This window comes from Gymnoscopelus braueri, assembly GCF_963280865.1.
Source record: "Gymnoscopelus braueri genome assembly, chromosome: 9".
In the NCBI taxonomy this organism is placed as follows: domain Eukaryota; kingdom Metazoa; phylum Chordata; class Actinopteri; order Myctophiformes; family Myctophidae; genus Gymnoscopelus; species Gymnoscopelus braueri.
In genome coordinates this window covers 50,785,945-50,811,345 of record NC_137610.1, presented here as the reverse complement: position 1 = coordinate 50,811,345, position 25,401 = coordinate 50,785,945, and the positions used below count along the sequence as shown (strand labels likewise).

At 41.2% G+C, this 25,401-nt stretch overlaps 2 protein-coding genes across 5 annotated transcripts in view; both read right to left on the bottom strand.

Moving 5' to 3' along the window:
• The window catches only part of LOC308091342 (anoctamin-9-like), a 112,880-nt gene that overhangs the window by 46,482 nt on the left and 40,997 nt on the right, over window positions 1–25,401 (bottom strand). The gene's annotated exons all lie outside the window — the stretch shown is intronic.
• On the bottom strand, window positions 456–25,223 carry LOC308091599 (scavenger receptor cysteine-rich type 1 protein M130-like). The gene is made up of 23 exons (XM_080437261.1): window positions 25,010–25,223; window positions 19,248–19,280; window positions 18,534–18,619; window positions 18,297–18,410; window positions 17,034–17,221; window positions 15,567–15,775; window positions 14,641–14,838; window positions 13,783–13,931; window positions 13,605–13,677; window positions 10,226–10,525; window positions 9,804–9,836; window positions 9,408–9,707; window positions 8,113–8,418; window positions 7,680–7,712; window positions 7,141–7,446; window positions 6,731–7,048; window positions 5,671–5,976; window positions 5,277–5,576; window positions 4,514–4,819; window positions 4,119–4,418; window positions 3,307–3,639; window positions 3,044–3,135; window positions 456–2,899 (listed from the first exon to the last, which is right to left on the bottom strand). The coding sequence occupies exons 1-23, from the start codon at window positions 25,050–25,052 to the stop codon at window positions 2,219–2,221; spliced, it is 5,007 nt and encodes a 1,668-aa protein (XP_080293387.1). The 5' UTR covers window positions 25,053–25,223; the 3' UTR covers window positions 456–2,218.

The following is a 25,401-nucleotide window of genomic DNA, read 5'->3' as shown; positions in this document are numbered from 1 at the left end:
AAAAACCCTAAAAGGACTTTCTGACTCCCTGGTCTTGACTGGCACCCCATATTGTTGGCTATAGAGCCTGAATCAATCCTTCAATACACATTGATCAGTAGATGAGACATTAATTGATCAGTGATTAGTAGATGAGACATTAATTGATCAGTGATCAGTAAATCAGTCATTGATTGATCAGTGATAATATTTCATCACATGCCTGTTGTAAATGTTGTGAGTCTCCTGCTGTTATGAAACTATTGAAAACCTGTTGGATGTGTTTGTGTTCATGGTAACCATGACAACGTTCCATATTACACACAACACATTTAGGAGAGGAACACTTCAGCAGTTTCATCTTTATTGGCTTTTATTTTCTTACGGTGACAAAATAAACATCAAACATAACATATTGTATGAGTAAGTGTTGAACACTGCTGTCAGATGACTAATCAACAGTGAACTTTAACATCATTAAGAAGCATGCAGGTCCTTCTGCTTCTGAAAACACACAATGGATCCTATAGGCTCATCCATAATGGTTTGAATGGTTGGATGGATCCTATAGGCTCATCCATAATGGTTTACTTTAAATGGTTGGATGGATCTTATAGGCTCATCCATAATGGACCAAAACTGAAATAAGTTCAAAATGAGAAATCAACCCAGATGATGTTACATAGAACATAAAAGGATAAGTAACAAAATAAAAATAAGAACATATTAATATACATTGAGGGCCCTATGTTGCATCCTGCGCTATGCCTTGGCACTAAGTGCTATACCCGTTAATTACGCACAAGACAGCTGGTGCTGCCTCTAAACGCTTAAAGCCAATGACACCTGGCATGCTGATTGGTTTTATTAATGTAACGTCCAAACCACACCTATGCATAATGTAAGGGGTAGCACAGGTGTTTTAGGGAAAAGGATGGTGTCACAAAATAGCAACTTGGCCACGGGAACGCCCCTTAAGTTATCCAATAAAAACATTAAGATGTAATGTTCATAACAAGCCTTGTTTAAAAACATCAAACAGTAATTTTTCCCAATATAAAAAAGACGGGCACAATGCATGACTGTAATTAACAATAAAATGTCACCTGTCAGGTGATAAGAAGCGGCCTGCTCACTCCTCATGCATTGAAGGAAGCATGAGCTCAGTTCGGGGCTCTCCCCAGGCTGGCAGAGGGAGAGTAGCGACCAGGATTACAAGCTTAGGCAATTGGCACTGGGTGAAAAAATGGGTTACAAAAATTGTGGGATAAAAATGTAAAAAACTAAAACTAAAAATATATAAAATAATGATGCTACCTTATTATTAACAGATCCTCAAAAGCAGTGTTAAACATATGTAATACTTAAACATCTAAAAGTAAGAAGTTAATTATAAAAAAAGATCTATATACATGTATTAACACATCTCCACATTCTATTGTGCCAATAGAAGCAAGTGTAATGAGATCAATAGTTGTGTAATCTGAGTTCCCAGAAGTTTTCGCCAGCTCGGCGAGGAACTTCTGGGCCAGAGCCCTGGTATTTGTGGGCGGGATGTAACTTACGCTCAGAATCTGAGCGGACACGCCTCTTACCGGTCTGAGAGCTGTGCAACTCGTCTAAAAAGTCCGACGAGAGGCAAACAGCAGTACACAACAATGGCGGCCGCAATTTCTCAAGGGGAAATTGCTTCCCGTCGATCCTATTTAGATGCAACACCCAGTGCATGTGGATCCCGCCCCCTTTTCTTCATTTGGCTGTTGATCTGAATCACAACGCAGTGGCCGCGCCCCTGTTGTCCAAGCTCCGACGCAATGCCTCCCAGACTAATAGTTGTGTAGCTCAGACTCTGATGGTTCACTGTGTGACAATCTATGAGCTGAATGACAAATGAACAATGACTAAAACACCTGGGCTGCATAGACATGCATTGTTTACAGTAGGATCAATAGATGCATTTATTGATAACTAATTACTGATAATTATAATGACTTGATGAAACATCATGAGGTTGAAGACAGACACGGTCCAATGTGATCTGATCTTCAAACACAGAGCTCTTGTTCCCTGTAGGTGTCATTGTCTTCTGACTTGTATCCTCATAAATGTTTTCCCTGAAGACTTTATCTGCCTCTTCTAAACCTCACATGGTCTTTCTGCTACATTTACAGTTCAGTGTAAATGTTCAAACCTTGACTGAGGTGATGGACAGTTATGTGATGGATGTGACATGAACTCCTTAGAGATCCACCTCATACACGTGTCCTGGTTCTTCACTGGGTCCAGCTTCAGACCCTCCTGGTAGATCTATGTCATCATACTGGTCGTATTCTGTCTCTTCACTGGGTCCAGCTTCAGACCCTCCTGGTAGATCTATGTCGTCATACTGGTGGTATTCTGTCTCTTCACTGGGTCCAGCTTCAGACCCTCCTGGTAGATCTATGTCGTCATACTGGTCGTATTCTGTCTCTTCACTGGGTCCAGCTTCAGACCCTCCTGGTAGATCTATGTCGTCATACTGGTCGTATTCTGTCTCTTCACCGGGTCCAGCTTCAGACCCTCCTGGTAGATCTATGTCATCATACTGGTCGTATTCTGTCTCTTCACTGGGTCCAGCTTCAGACCCTCCTGGTAGATCTATGTCGTCATACTGGTGGTATTCTGTCTCTTCACTGGGTCCAGCTTCAGACCCTCCTGGTAGATCTATGTCGTCATACTGGTCGTATTCTGTCTCTTCACTGGGTCCAGCTTCAGACCTTCCTTGGAGGTGTATCTCTTCATACTGGTGGTATTCTGTCTCTTCACTGGGTCCAGCTTCAGCATCGGAACCAACAGCGTTATAATAAACCATCTCAACGTTCTCCCGTCCTACATTATAATAAACTCTGGTCTCCACTTCTGCTCTCCGCCCTCTGGTGGCCTGGAGAAACACATCAGCACACAACATAATCTTACTGGATCAGATCAGGTTCTCTTCAATACAAACAGTGGAACTACTTAATTTATATTCTGGTCTGGTATTGAATGAAGATGAATAACGATTGAATAAAGACGTATACATTACCTTCCAGACACGATAGAGGACATAGCTTATCACCACCAACAGCAGCAGCATTACGACTGAAACTTTGAGGATGTTAGATGTCAGATGAGAAGCTGTGAGAGAAATATTTTACAACATCAAACATTAAGTAAAGATCAACTCTCATTAAAAAGTGTATTTGATGTAATTATTTTACATTTGTTAATTTATGTCATATTCAATCCTGCTTTATGTAATTTGCTTGATTGAGTTTCATATTTTGAAGTCAATGTAATTCTGGTTACCTGTGACAGTGACAGATAGGAACTGGCTCTTATAGTAAAAGTCATTTGAGTAAACACTGATGTGATAAATACAGCTGTAGTTCCCTTGGTGGGTGTGGTTTGCTACAGGAAACAGGAAGTTGGCAGAGTGATTGACAGCTGGCTGGGTGTAGTTGTGTGTTGTGTTGGATCCAGTGAAGGTGAGGTGGAAGGATCCTCCTGGGTACTGTGGCTGAATGGAGCAGGTGATGGAGAAGCTGTAACCCTCCATCACCTGTGGCCCCTGATGCTGGCCCTCAGAAACCCCATTCATGGAGGAGGAGAGGAAGGTGATGTTTGGATTAAATGGCAGATCTGTAACAAGACAGAGGTGATTGACTGAAACAACAGATGTATACACAGAGAGAAAATGACAATAAGGTCAAATGAGAGAAAGATCAAAAGATTGGAAATACGTTAATTATAAACATCATTGGCTCTAAACAGACAGATGACTAATTGTGTCTGATTCTAAACTGAGGGAAATCAACACAAAGACACAGGTTATCTGCAATAATCAGCTCATGTATTAAGAATCATGAGTACTTTTGTCTTTTAAAAATTAAATCACATTTTCAAATCAAAAGTTATTGGTCGAATGTAATGAAAGTAGAACATGTATTTAGGTTCTCATTTATCCTAAAACTGAAGTGAATGTGCAAACAACATACATTAGGCAGGCAGACAGACAGACAGACAGACAGACAGACAGACAGACAGACAGACAGACAGACAGACAGACAGACAGACAGACAGACAATGTATATATGCCATTGAGGAAGTCACTGTTTTACCTGAACAGATCACCTCCAGTCTGGCAGTGGAATTACCAGAAGCCTTTGTTCCACACTCTCTCAGTGAAGACTCAGACCCAACACAGGAAGATGAAATCCACCAAACAGGTTCACGTGTAAAACCAGAATTCCACTTTCTTGAAAAAGCAGAGCCACAGTCCAGCTGTCTACACACTACAGATGATGACTTCAGGTTCCAGTCAGACCAACCATCCACTGGTCTCCACTCTTCCTGGTGTTTCATCTCCAGTATACCAATGCAGTTACCGATTCCTCCCACCAATCTGACATCAGCAGACTCTGTACAGAGTCAAGAGAGTAAACAGTAAAGAAAAAATATGATATTAATCATTAGAAAATGATAATCCAAACCAAAAATACAATTTGTAATTTACCTAAGCAGGTGAGTTCAACAGTCTTGTCGGGTGAGCTGGTGTTTCTAGTTGAGTCTGAAGTTCTACAGTCCAGGAGAAAAGACTCGTTGCCGTCACACTGGAACTCTTTGGTCCACATTGAAGTGTTCACTTCTCCATAGAGCGCCCCCTGGAGGACTGAAGGAGCCCCACAGCCAAGCTGCCTACAGACTACCTCTGCATCCTGCTGGTCAAAGTCACCTTCATACACTGAGACCCACGACTGATTTGACTTCACCTCCACTCTGCCTGAACACACACTAGTCCCATTCACCAACCTCACTGCCTCTGGAGAGAGAGAGAGAGAGAGAGAGAGAGAGAGAGAGAGAGAGAGAGAGAGAGAGAGAGAGAATACATTTCAAGTCGTACACTTTGATAGGCTGATGATGAAAACATGATTGTCATCAGACTTTACAAATGACTCACTACAAAGTAGAGGCTTTTTCATTCTCATTACTCCACTGCTGTTCAAACAAAACAATACGATTTTCGACCTGAATACCAATGACAGTTGCCGTCAGAGACGCACAATAATCTTGAGATATACAGTATGTTGTTGTGATATCACGATAATGACAATATTGTTACATCCCCACAAAACCATATATACAGTAAAACATACACAAACACATTACTATTTAGTTCTAAACCTCCTGGGGTTTCAGTCACGAGGGGTGCAGAACCCAGGGCTGTGGCTGTAAAATAAACTGTAAATATTACTGTTGTTGAAGTAGTAGTTTGTTACCTGAACAGATCACCTCCAGTATGTACAAGGAAGTAGCAGACATCTGTGTTCCACACTCCCTCAGTGAAGACTCAGACCCAACACAGGAAGACGTAATCCTCCACGTAGGTTTATGTGTAGAACCAGAACTCCTTTCTGTTGAAACAGCAGAGCCACAGTCCAGCTGTCTACACACTACAGATGATGACTTCAGGTTCCAGGCAGACCAACCATCCACTGGTCTCCATTCTCCCTGGTGTTTCATCTCCAGTAGACCAGTACAGTTATTGGTTCCTTCAACCAACCTTACATCATCAGACTCTGTAGAGACAAGAAAGTAAACGTAAACAACCCCAAAACGATTATGTTCATTATAAAACTATAACCCAAACCTAAAGTGTAGTTTGTCTTTTACCTGAGCAAGTGAGTTCAACAGTCTTGTCGGGTGAGCTGGTGTTTCTAGTTGAGTTTGAGGTTCTACAGTCCAGGAGAACAGACTCGTTACCTTCACACTGGAAGTATTCGGTCCACATTGGAGTGTTTACTTCTCCATAGAGCGCCCCCTGGAGGACTGAAGGAGCCCCACAGCCAAGCTCCCTACAGACCACCTCTGCATCCTGCTGGTCAAAGTCACCTTCACACACTGAGACCCACGACTGATTAGACTTCACCTCCACTCTGCCTGAACACACACTAGTCCCATTCACCAACCTCACTGACTCTGGAGAGAGAGAGAGAGAGAGAGAGAGAGAGAGAGAGAGAGAGAGAGTTTAGAAGATAATTTGATGAATCCACTATTAAATATATAAATCCATTATGGATGCATTTTGAAATCTAAACACATCAGAGGCAAGCATTTTAATGAACCCTTAAACACACAAAGAAAGGCAAATAGCAATATACTCAGTGTAAAATAATTTCATACATATGGAATTACATAATCAATAAATAAGAAACGCATTCATAATCAATTAAAGAGGAAAAAAAAACTAAAAACTATACATTATCATCATCAGATCCTCGCCAATAGCTCATAGGAGACTACAAGCCCCTACGAGTCCCCCCCCCCCACACCCTCACACACACGCACACGCACACGCGTGCACGAATGCACAGACGAACACATGTAAACTGATAAAATGATGAATGGATAGTCAAACAGATGGACAGACAGTATGTCAGACAGACGGACAGAGAGACAGACAGTATATCAGACGGACAGACAGAGAGACAGACAGACAGACAGACAGACAGAGAGACAGACAGTATATCAGACGGACAGACAGAGAGACAGACAGTATATCAGACGGACAGACAGAGAGACAGACAGTATATCAGACGGACAGACAGACAGACAGACAGACAGACAGACAGACAGACAGACAGACAGACAGACAGACAGACAGACAGACAGACAGATTAAATGAGTGACTGTAAAGATTGCTGTCATTGTTCAAGTCATTGTTTTTCGTTACCTGAACAGATCACTGTGGGTCTGCCTGTAATCAAACCTTTCCGTTTGATACCAAAAGTCTCCATTATGACACAGTCGCTCAGTGAAGACTCAGAACCAGCACAGTAAGGTGTAATCCTCCATACAGGTTGATGTGTAAAACCAGAACTCCTTTCTGTTGAAACAGCAGAGCCACAGTCCAGCTGTCTACACACTACAGATGATGACTTCAGGTTCCAGTGAAACCCACCATCCACTGGCCTCCATTCTCCCTGGTGTTTCATCTCCAGTTTACCAGTACAGTTACTGACTCCTCCCACCAACATGACATTATCAATCACTGTAAAGAGTCAATAGAGTAAACATTAATGCAATGCACTTACTTTTAGTATTGAATGTTAATCCAAAGCAAGAAAATAGCTTGTCTTTTACCCAAACAGGTGAGTTCAACAGTCGTGTTAGGTGCGCTGGTGTTACTAGTTGAGTTTGAGGTTTCACAGTCCAGGAGAACAGACTCGTTGCCTTCACACTGGAACTCTTTGGTCCACATTGGAGTGTCAAGTTCTTCAGAGAGCGCCCCCTGGAGGACTGAAGGAGCCCCACAGCCAAGCTCCCTACAGACCACCTCTGCATCCTGCTGGTCAAAGTCACCTTCACACACTGAGACCCACGACTGATTAGACTTCACCTCCACCCTGCCTGAACACACACTAGTCCCATTCACCAACCTCACTGACTCTGGGGGGGGGGGGGGGGGGAAGAGAGAGAGAGAGAGAGAGAGAGAGAGAGAGAGAGAGAGAGAGATGTTTTGATTAAATGAGATACAATAGCATCCCGTCTCACTCAAAGTATTGTGAGAGAGAAATAATTATTACTTAAAAGATTACATTATTTCACCAATGCAGAGGATACATGATTACTACATGAAAGCATTGTAAACAATCAGTTGTCCTTCTTTCATCTTTGTTTACCTGTTGAGTTGTGTGTTGGTGTAATCTGGAGAGCTGAGGAGAAAAATCATCAAATAAATGAGTTTCACTGTAACAAAGTGCATGGATCCTCTCTACCAATACAGCAGCTTGTTGATGTGTTGAAATACAGGACAAGAGGTCCTTTGTTTATCCTGTTTGATGCTATTTAATGATGAAAATAAGTTGTATACAGGAATATAGAATTAACTATGTGTTTGTTGATAGCGAATAACTTTAATTTTGTCACCCTCTGTGATTCTAATTACTGCATCATGCCAAGATATGATACAATGGACTGAATTGAATTTGGATATAAAGATTTCGTTACTCTCCTAATGGTATTACAAATGTATGCAGCACTTTTAGATTCATATCACATAATAAAGTTCATATTTTGGTAAGTAATAATCCAAAGATATAGTTTGTCTTTTACCTGAGCAGGTGAGTTCAATAGTCTTGTCAGGTGAGCTGGTGTTTCTAGTTGAGTTTGAGGTTCTACAGTCCAGGAGAACAGATTCACTGCCTTCACACTGGAACTCTTTGGTCCACATTGGACCCTCCACTTCTCCATAGAGCGCCCCCTGGAGGACTGAAGGAGCCCCACAGCCAAGCTCCCTGCAGACCACCTCTGCATCCTGCTGGTCAAAGTCACCTTCACAGACTGAGACCCACGACTGATTAGACTTCACCTCCACTCTGCCTGAACACACACTAGTCCCATTCACCAACCTAACAGACTCTGGAGAGAGAGAGAGGGGGAGGGGGGGGGGGGGAATTGGGGGGGGGGGGATGTATTGCGCAGTATGGCGAGAGAGTAAGCATTATGATTTAAAAAGTAAATGCATTAAACCACAAGATAGGATACATGAATCTTTAAAGGTTCTATGACATTCATTTTCATTTTTTTTGGGGGGGTTTATGACCTCAATTACACCCAAAAAAATCTGAACTTTGAACATTCAGTGGATTTTCTGTGGTCTGGGGTTTTCTGAATAATTAGGCTGAAAAGTAATCTGAGCTTGGCCCTTGGGCAGTGAAGTCACAGGCCATTAATCCCGCCCAATCTCCTCCTCGCCCCTCCCCTCCCCTATCCTTTCCTTTGGGGGGGGGGGGGCAGAGCAGAGGCGATGATTGACAGGCAAAATCCCTCAACAGCGACACCCGCAGGCAAAGATTTATTTTTTCATTGCAGTTGAAAAGGCTTTAGAAATGTGAGAGAAAAACACCTGCCATGGATCAATGGAGTGGAATGTTTTGTTAAAACTTTTTATACACGTTTGAAGGACCATGACAAAGACTTTTAATGTGTGGTAAAACTGAACGTCATGAAACCTTTAAAGAATGCATCTGGAACTCATACTCATACATACTCTATTAAGTCTAAACATAGAGTAGACCTTATCTGCTCTACTATCCAGTAATGTGACTCAATATGTATTCATCTAGTAAAATAAACTTTAAATAACAAATGGAGCTCTGTAAACGTGTCTAATCAATTTTGAACTTCAGATGAAACAAAATGGCACGTTTTAAATGATATTGATAATGACACAACTTTTAAAGGCACACAGACATGCAGATATAGAAGGACAGACGTATGCACAGTAGAGACAAGCTATAGAGACAAGCTAGTGTGTGAGAGAGAGGGCAATTATATAAGAGAGTGTAAAGATTAGTGTCATTAAGAGATTGTAAAGATTAGTGTCATTGTTGAAGTAATTGTTTTACCTGAACAGTTCACCTTCAGTGTGACAGTGGAATCATAAGACTTTACTGCTCCACACTCCATCAGTGAAGACTCAGAGCCAACACAGGAAGATGGAATCACCCATCCAGCTTGACGTGTAGAAAGAGAAGTAAATTCTGTTGAGACAGCAAAGCCACAGTCCAGCTGTCTACACACCACAGATGAGGACATCCTGTTCCAGTCAAACCAAGCCAACAATGGTCTCCACTCTCCCTGGTGTTTCATTTCCAGCATGCCACTACAGTTACTGGTTCCTCCCACCAGCCTGACACCATCAGACTCTGTACAGAAAATAAGCAGTAAAAAACATTACTTTAATTAAAATACCTTCAAGACTGTCATCTATTTTCAATTGTTCTTCTTTCATCTTTGTTTACCTGTTGAGTTGTGTGTTGGTTTAACCTGGAGAACTGAGGAGAAAAATCATCAAATAAATGAGTTTCACTTTAACAGAGAACATGGATCCTCTTTACCAATACAGCAGCTTGTTGATGTGTTGGAATACAAGACAAGATGTCCTTTGTTTCTCCTGTTTGATGATATTTATTTGATATTCAAAGGCTGGGAATGAGTAAATGATGAAATATATGACTTATATAACAGATGAAAAAAAATGTATACAGGAATGAAAATGAACAGTTTGTTTATAACAAACAACATTAATCGAATTGAGAGATATAGATATCTTCACTGTCATAATGTTACCCATATGGAGCACTTTTATCAAATAAAATACTTCATATTTTGGTAAGTAATCATCCAAATCTAAAGTTTACAGTTGAAGTTTAAAGTCTCTTACCTGAGCAGGTGAGTTCAATAGTCTTATTAGGTGAGCTGGTATTTGTAGTTGAGTCTGAGGTTCTACAGTCCAGGAGAACAGACTCGTTGCCTTCACACTGGAACTCTTCGGACCACATTGGACCCTCCACTTCTCCATAGAGCGCCCCCTGGAGGACTGAAGGAGCCCCACAGCCAAGCTCCCTACAGACCACCTCTGCATCCTGCTGGTCAAAGTCACCTTCATACACTGAGACCCACGACTGATTAGACTTCACCTCCACTCTGCCGGAACACACACTAGTCCCATTCACCAACCTCACTGACTCTGGGGGTGGGGGGGGGGGGGAGAGAGAGAGAGAGAGAGAGAGAGAGAGAGAGAGAGATATGATTTAGAATAAATAAAAAACTAAATGGTCCCATTTTGCGCAATGTTATAAAAGTAATTATAATTTAAAATAAGAATTCATTAAAACTGAACGGAAGTTAAATGAATCTTATATGAATATGGAACTTTAAACACATCAGATACAAGTTGTTAAACTGTACCTCTGTACACACAGAGAGAAAGACAAATACTCAACATGTATTCCACAAAGAAAATAACTAAAATGTCAATCCTCATCAACAGTCAGAACGATAGAACCGGAAATGACGTCATCCCCCAAAAATGTCTCCGTCCACTCTATGTTATGAGATTTATAAAAACACATCTAGCTTGGATTTCTTCTCCTAGACTGAGTTTTTTGGTGAAAACGAGCCATATTGAACTGACGATAACAATGGAACAGACGATCGCCGTCACAATGTTTTTGTTATGGTGGATAGACGAGACCTTCCCCTTCCCCCCAGACAGCCTTTGTTTATATCCGTCTTCACATCATGGCTTCCATGGCTCTCCGTGGATCATCAAAATAAGGTAAAAACACTGGTAGTGGCGGATGAATTAATTAATTAATACCTGGCAGTGAATGTGTTAAATAACAAATGGATGTATTTACATGTGCACACTAATAACTATTTACTAAACCAGTACAATTAGTGGTTCCGCCCAACAACCTGACATGATCAGACTGTACAGAGAGTATGCAGTTAAACAAAGCATTTCTACACTTTTAGATTCATATCACATATAATAGCTCATATTTTGGTAAGTAATAATCTAAACCAAAGTATAGTTTGTCTTTTACCTGAGCAGGTGAGTTCAACAGTATTGTCAGATGAGCTGGTATTTCTAGTTGAGTTTGAGATTCTACAGTCCAGGAGAACAGACTCGTTGCCTTCACACTGGAACTCTTTGGTCCACATTGGACCCTCCACTTCTTCGAAGAGCGCCCCCTGGAGGACTGAAGGAGCCCCACAGCCAAGCTCCCTACAGACCACCTCTGCATCCTTCTGGTCAAAGTCACCTTCACACACCGAGACCCACGATTGATTAGACTTCACCTCCACTCTGCCTGAACACACACTAGTCCCATTCACCAACCTCACTGACTCTGGAGAGAGAGAGAGAGAGAGAGAGAGAGAGAGAGAGAGAGAGAGAGAGAGAGAGAGAGAGAGAGAATTTAGAAATAAAAAAAAAGGGTCCCATCGTATGCAGTGTTAATTATAATTAAAATATGAATTAATTAAAACAAAACAGAAGTTACAAGAATCCTATATGAATGCCTACAGAACTTTAAACACCACAGATACAAGTTATTTAACTTTACCTCTGTACAAAGAGAGAAAGACAAATATTGAATGTTAAATAAAACCTAAAATGAATAGATATGCAACAATATACATTTCTAACAGTGAGCCCATAAACAAACTAAATTAATATTTCAATACTCAAATAGAAAGAAAATAACTTACATGAAACAATGTCCTCCTCTAGAGCTCATATACGTCTAACTAACATGAAACAATGTCCTCCTCTAGAGCTCATATACGTCTAACTAACATGAAACAATGTCCTCCTCTAGAGCTCATATACGTCTAACTAACATGAAACAATGTCCTCCTCTAGAGCTCATTAAAGTCTAACTAACATGAAACAATGTCCTCCTCTAGAGCTCATATACGTCTAACTAACATGAAACAACGTCCTCCTCTAGAGCTCATATAAGTCTAACTAACATGAAACAATGTCCTCCTCTAGAGCTCATATACGTCTAACTAACATGAAACAATGTCCTCCTCTAGAGCTCATATACGTCTAACTAAACATGAAACAATGTCCTCCTCTAGAGCTCATATACGTCTAAGCTCCATACTCTAAGTCTAAGACCTGACTAGAGCTCATATACGTCTAAGCTCCATACTCTAAGTCTAAGACCTGACTAGAGCTCATATAAGTCTAATTTCCATACTCTAAGTCTAAGACCTGGCCACAAGACACCTTAAATAACTATTGGTGTTCTTTACACATGTTTCATCACTATTAGACAACCAGTATAGTTACTGGTTCCTCCCAACAACCTGACATCATCAGACTCTGTACAGAATTAGCATTAAAACAGTATTACTTTCATTACAGCATTACATCATCTTATAATAACACTGTAATCTATGATAATCTTTTCTTCTTTCATCTTTGTTTACCTGTTGAGTTGTGTGTTGGTTTAACCTGGAGAGCTGAGGAGAAAAATCATCAAATAAATGAGTTTCACTGTAACAGAGAACATGGATCCTCTCTACCAATACAGCAGCTTGTTGATGTGTTGAAATACATCCCGTGTTTCTCCTGTTTGATGATATTTATTTGATATTCACAAGCTGGGAATGACTGATAATTAATGATGAAATGTATGATGTATATCAAAATAGATTAAAATAATATGTATACAGTATTGACAACAATTTTTAGGAAATATAGTTTGTTGATAGAGCAAATACAATTAATTGTGTCGCTTTCTGTTTGAAAAATCTAATAACTGCATATTGCCAAGGGATAATCCATTGAACTGAATTGAGATCTTCACTGACCTAATTTTATTACAAAATTACATAATTTATGTATTTATATTCCTATCACATTTGACAGTTAATATCTTGGACAATAATAAAAAGCAAGCCATGTACCTGCAACTCTGTGTGGTGTAACTTCATCTTATGTCATGTGACATCATCAAGGTGTTGCCATTTGTCATAAATATCAAGCAGACTGTGTATGTTGCTGACTGAAGCTACAAGTGACCACAGTCTTCCTGTAGCTTCATCAACTCTCTAAAGTTACACAACACACAACTGTCCATCGTTCTGTACCAACGATGTGTGTGCGCGTGCGTGCGTGCGTGCGTGCGTGCGTGCGTGCGTGCGTGCGTGCGTGCGTGCGTGCGTGCGTGCGTGCGTGCGTGCGTGCGTGCGTGCGTGCGTGCGTGCGTGCGTGCGTGCGTGCGTGCGTGCTCTCAACTCACAGCAGTTCTCACAGTCGTCTATCTTGTCACATTTCCACGAGAACGGAATGCACTTTTCATTTTTACAAACAAACTGATGGGGGAGACAGAGGATTATGTTAGAATCAGTAATGTATCAAAAGCAGACATGAGACATAAAGTCATACAGCGTAACACAAGTGAAGGCGAGGTGAATCACCTGGCTGGCAGTGCAGTTGGACATGCACTGCTTGCCATCAGCTGCCAAGTAGAAGTGGGCGGGACAGGAACACTTGTAGCCTCCTCCAGGTGAGAGCAGACACAGGTTACTGCAGCCTCCATTGTTGGTCTGACACGGGTGACCGGCCACTGCAGGGTGGAGAAAACATGCACACATGGAACAAACATGAGAACACACACCTATATGTTAGAATAAAGCAATAAGCCACACCAGGCTGTGTTTTAATGTGAGTTTAGAGCAGCTATGAGGTGTTGTTAGGAACGATGCAGAGCAGAGTGACTACAACCCTCTAACTGTTCTACAATCACTGTAAACCACGTCCTCACATGGTTTATTGCTTTGATAAAACACCAAATATGGCAACATGAAAATCACAGACAACCCAAATAAAACTGTATTTAACATCAATTTCAGAATAATTTCTACAAGAAAATAGTCCCTGTCTGCCTGTAAACAACTAGGAGGTTGTACTGTAAATCTCCTCTTACCTTGCTAAAAACTAAATCACAAACAGTAATTCATCCATGGAAAGTTATGGTGATGTTGGAGAAGTGATACTGTACACATGTGATCCATACAGTATGTGTGGTTATAACAGAACAACATTTACCCATCCTATAACTACTAGGAGCAGTGAGCAGCCATTCTACGGCGCTCTGAGAGCTATTAGGGGTTTAGAGTCTTGCTCAGGGACACATGGACACATTACTGGAATGGAACCTCCTTCAACTACTGTAGAGCCTCTGGCTGCCCAGCCGGGCTCTCTAACCACTCAGCTATGGCCGCCCCCAGTGAGAGTGAACAGTGAGAGTGTTGTATACAGTAGGTGGTACAGACCCTCAGGTTGTCTATAGGGGTGATACATGTGGAGGTCAAATGGATAGTTCAGGTTGCTGATGAGTTTGGTCTTGTTGGTTCCCTGAGTCTTGTTGCCTCTGTAGATGGAGCCGGTCACACTGTTCTCCCACTCTATCCAGTAGATGTGATCCTCAAACAGAGTAATAGCCCGGATGTCGTGAATGTTCTGACTCACAACTACAGACACACAAAACCAAAAGAGTCACAATATTATAAAATAGATGAACAAAGTATTATAAAGAATATTATAACAAGAGTTAAAATGCATCAATAAAGTTTACAAAGGTAAATAATGTTCTCACTGTTTACCTGTTTTTTTTCTTCATGTAAAAATAAACATAATCCATTCTTATCCACAGTAAAGGTCATTACACACCGGCGATTATGCGAATATACGCAAAATTCAGACTCGTTCCGAATAAATAAAAGACGCTTTTTCGCTTCTTCGCTTTTTTCGCTCCGTGAAGCTTGCATTGACTTTAAAAGGTTTTTTTTTTTTAAAGTATTATTCGCATGAAAAAATCGCTCCCGGTGTGTAAGGAGCTTTACACTCTGGAGTGTTAATTTAACCACATGAACCCTAGTGATTCTATTCTGGGCCAGACATACAACGGAAATAGCAGATCTACAAGCTCACAACGTGTCACACTGTAACATGTTATGAGCTTGTAGATCGGCTATTTTCTGCAAAGATATCTAATGTAATCCTTTTATCCAATAAAGAAGATTAAAGGAGGGTCCTAGAATAGACCCCTGGGGAACTCCAGTAAGTAAATAATCTAGTACTTCTTCCAGTGTGTGTGTGTGTGTGTGTGTGTGTGTGTGTGTGTGTGTGTGTGTGTGTGTGTGTGTGTGTGTGTGTGTGTGTGTGTGTGTGTGTGTGTGTGTGTGTGTGTGTGTGTGACCTGTGTCTCTGTTGGTTCCATCTAGGTTGGCAAACTCAATGTGGTCCTCCCTGTAGTCGCTCCAGTAGATGTGATCGTTGATGTAGTCTAACGTCAGGCCGTAGGGCCAGTAGATCTTATCCTTCACGATGATGCTCCTGTTGGTGCCGTCCATCCCCATCCTCTCTATGTGGCGGTTGTTGTTACCTCTGTCTATCCAGTACAAGTACCTGTCAGGGAGACACTGAGTCAGGGTCACTGTTTGACATCTTTACTGACAATGTAACATATTGTTGTTGTCGGGCAGAAACCTTGTATCTCCATATTTAAAAAATGTTTTGTTTTGTAAATTAATGCCTACATTGTCCACAATACCACAGTGTCACATTAAAGTAGCAAAAATAGCCGATGTACAAGCTCACAATGCGTCACGATGTCACACACTGTGAGCCTGTATATCTTTTTATAAAATTGCCTTTTTTTATTTAAAGTGAAAGTGGTTTAGTGTGTCTTTGGGTTTTATATACAGTATATTTGACCAATGAAAAGTATTAATAAAGAGCTTGAGACTAAATAATAACTACATCGGAACACAGATTTTTGGACATGAGTTTTCCCCCCCGACATCAACGATATGTAAAAATACATAATTGTTCCACCACTATCAATATGATAAAACACAATGAAGCCAACAGCTTATTTACATTGTGTGAACATGTAACTCACACTTGCATGTAGTGCGTGCGTGCATGTAGTGCGTGCGTGCGTGCGTGCGTGCGTGCGTGCGTGCGTGCGTGCGTGCGTGCGTGCGTGCGTGCGTGCGTGCGTGCGTGCGTGCGTCTTCCACGCAGGGGAGGGGAGGGACACATAGGGAATAAATAACAATAACAACATTCAACACATTATTCACAACAAATCAGACATACTGTACTTTATATGATTTGTTTTAGAATACTTAGGTGTCTTATGTTTGGAATTTGCCTCATAGAAGCTCCAGAAAGCACAGCCAATCACAAGGAAGTATTACACACTCAATTTAGCACACTTTTCAGTGAGTGACAACTTACATGATACTATTTAAATGTTCCTCATGAGGTAAACTCTACCCTTCTAGTTCTACTACAAAAACATCTATTAAGTGACTTTTTAAGATGTAATTCAATCTTGTATCTGTGGCGTTTCACAGGATGGTTGATACATTCAGTGTGAGGTTCATGATGTCACCACAGTGTGAGGTTCATGATGTCACCACAGTGTGAGCTTCATGATGTCATCACAGTGTGAGGTTCATGATGTCACCACAGTGTGAGCTTCATGATGTCATCACAGTGTGAGGTTCATGATGTCATCACAGTGTGAGGTTCATGATGTCACCACAGTGTGAGGTTCATGATGTCACCACAGTGTGAGGTTCATGATGTCACCACAGTGTGAGGTTCATGATGTCACCACAGTGTGAGGTTCATGATGTCACCACAGTGCTCTTACCCGTAGCGTACATCCACAGCCATGGCCTCTGGCTGGTCCAGGCCGGTGTTGACCAGGACTGTTCTGTACGACCCGTTTAGTTTGGACACCTCTATGGTCTCCCTGACAATGTCACACCAGTACAGGTTTCCTGCCACCCAATCAACAGCCAGACTGGTTGGAAAGCTGATCAACGTGTTGTGAAGGACCTGTCAATCAACCATACATGTACTCTGAATATACTCACCATTTTATTGTTTTATATTTTTTATGCAGTTACTATAATACTTTTTAGATAGGGTAGTGTAGAGCAGTGTTCACACATGTGTTTTGTTTCAAAAATGTTCTATTTTGAATGTTTCTTTTTGAAAATATCTGATCTACAAGCTCACAACACCATTTTTTAGATTGTGGGCCCCAGCAAGAGTGTGTGTCTATTTTGTGGTCCTTGTCATGTGACAGTTTGTGAAGCCCTGGTGTAGAGAGACAGGAAACCAAGGACAGAAAGAGGATAAACATGCGAGACCAGGAGTCAGATTCAAACTCACATCCTCACGGCTCACAAGGAGCACACTGTACACTAACTGACTGAAACACCCTGTTTTCTGCTTATATATTTAACCCATTACGACCGGGAACGCATTTGTGTCATTTTAGATTTCTTTGGCTATTCAAAAATAGCAGATATGCAACCTCAAAGCGCGGCACTCGGTGCCGCGCTACGAGCTTGTATATCTACTATTTTTGAAAAAATGTGAAAATGTGTGCAACTCTTTGAATATTTTTAAAGCGAACATCTTTAACTAAATCTTTGCTTCTGAGGATTCTACAAATGTCTTCTAAATCCTAACTTATGTTGCAATATATCAGTGGTGCTCAAACCTTTTCATGTCAAGGACCCCCAAAACATATTTTGATCCAGGGACCCCCAGAAGCAAAGCTTTGAGTTAAAAATGTTACAAATGTTAAAAATATACTTATAAATTCAAAGATTTGCACACATTTTCACGATTTTTCCAAAATTGCAGATCTACAAGCTCATAGCGCGGCACTCGGTGCCGCGCTATGAGCTTGTAGATCTGCTATTTTTGAATAGCCAAAGTATAAAATAATGGTTTAAGTGGTAACACAGATGCGTTCCTGGTTTTAATGGGTTAACACTGATGTCACAAAGTATTTTAAATAGAAGTATAAGTACTCCGAATTACACGTGTACTGTAAGTAATTTGAATTCAGTTTCTCTTCCCTGTCATTCATCCTCATCGTTGTCATTGTCACACTGACCTGGACGTCACTGCCATTGATGTGCATGCGACTGATCATGGGGGGGTCCTCTTCTGCCCAGTAGATCATCTGCTGCTGATAGTCAAAGTCCAGAGCCCTCACCTCCTTCAAGTCCTGTCACACCACATCAGTTGTGTTAGTCTCAGACAGGAATACATTCCAGCATGTCAAAAGCAGTGTGTGTAGAATATTGTATAGGATTACATAGGATGTGTTGTTATGTCTAATGGTTTTCACCTGTTTGAGCTCTGTGGAGCTGGAGCCGTCCAAGCTGATCTTCATCAGCTCTGTGTCGGTGGATACGATGAGGAAGGGCTCCACCTCTGGAGAAAGTGAGACATTACATTTGAGTTTGTTTACCTTTAAAAATATACAAAAACCGGGAAAGCATCCGTTTCATTTTAGATTTTAGCTTTGGCTATTAGAAAATAGCAGATCTACAAGCTCACAGCACGTCACTTTGTGCCGTGCTGTGAGCTTGTAGATCTGCTATTTTTGAAATGTTTTGAATATTTTGAATTAGTCAGATTTCTTTTAACACAATTCTTATTTTCTGGGGGTCCCTGGCACAACACATTTTCAGATGGGGGTCCGTGTGCAACTACATATCATTCTGGGGGTCCTTGACACACAGAGGGTTGAGAACTACTGATTTAGAAGACATTTTGTAGAATGGGCCTCAGGTCTCAATGGGTTAATACGCTCATAAATGTAACATATTGATACATAAATAACCTTATAAATTTAAACTTATTAATCACCATTTTTAAAAAGGTTGGGATGTGTTTCCTCTCTTTGTCAAACACACCACTGACACAGTGAAGCTGCTGTATTTACTGACTCACCTTTTATTCACTTTACATACAAATATCTACATATTTCACTGGTTACAATATGAGTTTTAGACAGACAGACAGACAGACAGACAGACAGACAGACAGACAGTCTTACCTGTTGTGTTGTGTGTTGGTTCATTCTGGAGAGCTGAGGAGAAACATAAAAAACTAAATGAGCTTCAGTGTAACAGCTGGTTGGTTGTTGTGGTTTATCTGTTAAAGTACAGGACAAGATGTCCTTTGAGAGAAGTTTTCAGGGGGTCAAGTGACCTCAAGAAAAGGACATTTGTGCTGCAGAGCTCCCTGTGAGAGCTAATAGTGACTACAGTTAACATGTACTTTGATGACATCCTATAGTGCAACACTCACTGATGAAGACAATGATCAATATAAGTATAACATACATACATAACGTAACATGTATGGATGTGTTTAAAGTTTCACAGTAATTAGACGATGCGTTCATGATTTGCGGCATTTTGTGCAATTTTGAGGTTTGGAAAAAATCTGTAGAAGTAAAATTTGTTTTGCAAAAATCTGCCTCCTGCTTGCGCTATAACAGGCCTTGTGGACCTTTTGGGGCAGAGGTTCTTCCTTGGCCTCCAGGGAGTGTGTGTGTGCAAAAGTTTCACGCGAATCAGTCCAACGGTGCCGGAGATGAGCTGCTCAAAGACACAAGGATGAACAGGGGTGAAATCGTAGACTGCGCCCCCCCCCCACACACACCCCAAGAAACAAAACAAACAATCAATAAATAAGATAAACCCAACAACTACAACAACGCAGCAGCAGCAGCAGCAGCAGCAGCAGCAGCCTGCACTCTGCACAGACTGCGCTGCTGGCTTCTTCCAAGTTTACAGTAAAACAAATTGGCCATTTACAATTATTAATACTATTATTATTATTAGTAGTAGTAGTATTAGTATTAGCCTATATGTTGGTTGAAACTAAGCCATAAAAAGTTAAATAAAAAATATATATATATATAAATAAAATCTAATTTTAAAAATAATTTTCGATTATGGAGACTGTGACGAATATTCGAAAAATCAGACATTCGCTGGCATATCCCTAGTGGGAGATTACATGAAACCACTGTTATATTAGACTCCATACTAAGCTGTGTATAAATATATCTGACTTTTGACCCCTCTGTGTGCCGCGCACACACACACACACACACACACACACACACACACACACACACACACACACACTAACCCCTATATTAGACTCCATACTGAGCTGTGTATAAATATATCTGACCTTTGACCCCTCTGTGTGCCCCACACACACACACACACACACACACACACACACACACACACACACACACACACACACACACACACACACACACACACACACCTACAGTACCAAGACTGTACACTAACCCATGTTAACACCAAGGTTGTACCCTAAGCCATCCATGTTAAAGGAGTAGTTCACCCAAAAAAAAAAAAAACGTATTTTCAATCAATTACACACACCCCATGAAGCATTGAATTCATTTTTGTTTTGTTTTTGTCACATTCCTGAGCCAATAATTTGATGATAATAATAAAGATGGTAATGTATCTGGTAGGAGACACAAAGAAAACTCTTTGTGTCTCCTACCGGAGAGACCGCCGGTTATCAAATTATTGGCTTAGGAATGCGATAAAAACTAAAAAATCTCAACGAATTCAATGACTCATGGAGTGTGTAATTGATAGAAAATAAGTAATTTTTTGGGTGAACAACTTCTTTAACACAAATCTAAAACACTGACACACACAACTGGTCAGGATGAAGACATCAGAGGACTGGTGACCTCCAGCTTCATAGTTGAGCCCATCGTCACAGGAGCCAATCACCAGCTAGTTCCGCCCAGTAATCAACCACTCACACTCAACCACAACCAATCACCACTCACACACCAGCTGGTAACCAATCAGCACCACTCAATCCCCCATACCAATGAGGGGGAGGAGACATTCACAGGACAAAACACCACACAGGGAAATACACATGACCATATACTGTAGGGCATACGTGGGCAACTGGTGGCCCGGGGGCCACATGCGGCCCCCACCTTCAATTAATGCGGCCCGTAGGTTAATATCGGAATATTGATATATTATTGATTTCAGCTGTTACAATTCCAAACATACAAACATGACCCACTTTATTTACTTCAGTCTATTTTAGTAGCTTAATGACTAGTATTAATGCTATTGTCTTTTTTATGTCCAATGTATTTGTATTTAAGTTCATAAAGTTAACATAAGTATAACTAAATGCATTTGAAAAAAAAAATCATAATTAGCAAAAATAGCAGATCTACAAGCTCAAAACGCGTCGCAGTTTTGAGCTTGTAGATCAGCTATTTATGCTACTTTTGTGTGACATAGAATGGCGAAGTACGGCATAAATCTTCAAAAAAGTAAAAATACGGAGATAAGAGGTGTCTGCCTAACAATATGCAATGTGACCCCCTGGAGTGAATGTATAAATACAGTATAGTGGCCCTCTCTATCATCACAGTTGCCCACCCCTGATATAGGGTCATAACCAGTGGTGTCATGGGGGCCACACGGAGTACCACGGCGTTCCACCGGTACATTTTAACACGCACCCACAAGGTACGGTGCGTAGGGGGGGGGGGGATTTGGCTAGAACACGCTGCCCCCCCCCCCCAGATTCACCAGCCACGTAGGCTACCCAAATGGCTACTTTGCATAACAGGTTTACAAGTGAGCATGTATCCTCACTCCTAGCATCTATAAACGAATCCACAGAGCGGCAGTCATAACTGCGGTGTCAAGCGGGTGCCGCTCCGCACCGTGACACCACAGCTACAGACAGCGGCTCCGTGGATAAAGATGGGTAAAATCTACCAGGTCAATTTGAAAGGATGCAAGGGAGATATGGTCATTGACTTGTGCAACACAGAGGATCAAATGAAGGCCATGACAGTGTTGCAGCTGAAAGAGAAAATTGCAGAAAGGCTTCCAGGCAACGTTGGTAAGCAGCTTGGGCTATGAGCAACATGTTTTGTTGAAATAAAACAAAAACAACAACAACTAGAAAATGTGCTCCTCGGAGCACAAGTCTCCGCCAGGTCAGGAAGTTGTAATAGAGGTTGTGTTGTCACAGTACGTCCTGCGAAGCTTAGCCAATGGTGCCGGAGATTAGGTGTTCACAGACGGACGGACACACAAGGACGGACGGAGGGTAAAACATACTCTCCACCATGCCTTCGGCCTGGCGGAGACAAAAAGTGCTGTGAAATGTACTTCAATTGCTCTCTTTTGTGTGTGTGTGTGTGTGTGTGTGTGTGTGTGTGTGTGTGTGTGTGTGTGTGTGTGTGTGTGTGTGTGTGTGTGTGTGTGTGTGTGTGTGTGTGTGTGTGTGTGTGACCACTGAGACCATGCGGCTGATCTTCACAGACAAACAACTGGAGGGGGATTCAACCCTTCTGTCATCTTATGGAATCCAACACCAGTCAATCATCCAGTTCGTGATGAGAGTTTCTGGAGGAATCGGAGGACTTACACAGTCTGTGACAGACGAGATGGGCACGAGAGAGAAATAAACATGCTACTGTTCTTTGACCCTGCTGACTTTGTTTTCTGTTGATGCCGACCATTCCTGTATTGTTCTGTAACGCAACACAATAATAGTAAGGCTATTGTTAATTATTGGGATTTAGGTCATTGGCAGATTTATGTTGGAACCACTTGTGTCGTTATGTGCAAGTTAAAAAATAAAGGTTTCCTGTTTCCTGTACATAGTGTTATCTTTTTTCTGTATTATTTGTATTAATATTGAACTGTGGTGCCACTATATATGTCTATGAATTGAATACCAAGGCCCTCATTGGAAACAAGTCCACAAGGACTTTCATGAACGGACCTGTTAGACAAAGTATTGTAAATGTAATTGTGCTGTTTTACATTTTTTGCCTAATAAAATATTCAATATTCAATATTCAATATTCAAGGTCTATAGGCTACATGGTGAGCAACACAGCATTCTGGCTTCAGTAGCCCCGGCTGCCAGTATCCTATCAGCACGCAGCAATGCCTCAGCCACCGTAGAAGAAGAGAAAGATACTCGTTCAAAACAAACTTTTAGTTTCAGCTCAATAATTCATGGCATTCCTTGAATGTTTATTAGTTTAAAAAGACTAAAACCAAGCTAAAAAATGTTCTATAAAAAAACATGTTTCCTACTTTAAGGTAAAATAAATTGTGCGCGATTTGCGCATTAAATGCATTAAAATACCGTTCTGCAGGGAAATAAATCACCAATAGACCCCCTGGTCATAACAACACAACAAGTCAAAACAAGCAGCTTCCATGGTGTCCATGATGATAACAATAAGCACTCTATGTACATATCTGTAACAGTGATAAGTGTAAGGGATAAGTGATTAAGTTTTTTTTTTTTTTTTATAGTGATTGTAAAGTTGATGTAATGAATGTTTCTGTTAAAATGTTTGTCTGTGTCGGGCCCCAGGAAGACAAGCTTTTGTCATGGCAAACGCTAATGGGGATCCTATTAAACAATAAAACAATATCTGTAACAGTGAGAATAAGTCCCCTGTACAGACCACCTATACAACACATAGACCACCTGTCCTCTGTACAGACCACCTATACAACACATAGACCACCTGTCCTCTGTACAGACCACCTATACAACACATAGACCACCTGTCCTCTGTACAGACCACCTTCACGACACATAGACCACCTGTCCTCTGTACAGACCACCTTCACAACACATAATCAGAGATAATACATGGAACCTCACTGCTTTCTCACAACATCAGCAGCACCACTGCTGTTGTGATTCACTGTTAGTGTCTCATTCACCTCCTAAACCTCCTCACAGCACCAGTATACACATTCACCACCCCCCCCAAAAAAAACAACAACAAAAATAACAAAAACAAATAACAAAACAAACAATCAATAAATAAGATAAACCCGACAACTACATCAACGCAGCAGCAGCAGCAGCAGCAGCAGCAGCCATTGAGCTGGACATATGATGATGAGAATAAACTAAAGTAGAACAACCTTATATACAGGTACATCGGCTTATAGATTGTGAGCTATATTTTCGAAACATTTAGGAATATTTTTAACAACACAGATCTTGTATGGGGGTCCGTGACACAAAATATATCCAGGTGGGAGATGACGTGAAACCACTGTTATACTCCATACTAAGCTGTTTATGAATATATCTGACCCCTGACCAATCTGTATACCACGCGCACACACGCGCACACACACACACACACACACACACACACACACACACACACACACACACACACACACACACACACACACACACACACACACACACACACACACACACACACACACACACACACACAATCACCACTTGTACTCTGTACAGACCACATAGGCAGATACGGTGTGTCTGTACTCTTATATATTTCATGTATAATTAAGGCTATGACACCATATAATCAAGATTGATTAATATTTTTAATTTTGGTTGTATTTTAAGTGTGCATTAGTTTTTGATACTGTGATGTAAAATGTTTTCATGTTATGTAATGTAATGTAATGTAATTTATTTCTGTGTGGACCCCAGGAAGAATAGCTGCTGCTAAGGTAGTAGCTAATGGATCCAAACAAACAAACGGCAGCCTGACATTATGACATCATGGCAGCCGAAGATAAAAAAAATCATTTCACTTCACGTGTCGCTCACTCGCACACACACACACACACACACACACACACACACACACAGTAAAGCATCCAACGGTACTCTGGTTGTCTTAGCTTTGTGCCTCAGTGTGTTTCACATCCACATCAACCAACAAGTGTCATTAAAACAGAGTCTTACCTGAGCTCCACAGAAGGAGGAAAAGTATCCCTATTCTATCCATGTCTGGATTCACTCACACTGGATTCTCAAATGGAACTTCACTGATCAACACTTGATGTCTGGAACTTCACTGATCAACACTTGATGTCTGGAACTTCACTGATCAACACTTGATGTCTGGAACTTCACTGATCAACACTTGATGTCTGGAACTTCACTGATCAACAATTGATGTCCTGAACAGCACTGATCAACACTTGATGTCCTGAACAGCACTGATCGGCGATCGCTGTCGTCCGTGTCTATATGTGTGACACGTCAGCTCTCCTTATCTGATCATCACGTGGTTTCGCTGGAAAGTGGCAGCGATCTTGATGACAGGAAGCTAAACCACAACCTGCCCTACATAC

Bases quoted from the DNA above. Each gene is read 5' to 3' on its own strand.
- LOC308091599 (XM_080437261.1), bottom strand. From the start codon at position 25,052: ATGGATAGAATAGGGATACTTTTCCTCCTTCTGTGGAGCTCAG. The intron at 9,708-9,803 runs GTAAACAAAGAT...TTTTCTGTACAG, and splicing joins ACCAACACACAACTCAACAG to AGTCTGATGGTGTCAGGCTG. The intron at 7,713-8,112 runs GTAAAAGACAAA...TTTTCTCCTCAG, and splicing joins TATTGAACTCACCTGCTCAG to CTCTCCAGATTACACCAACA.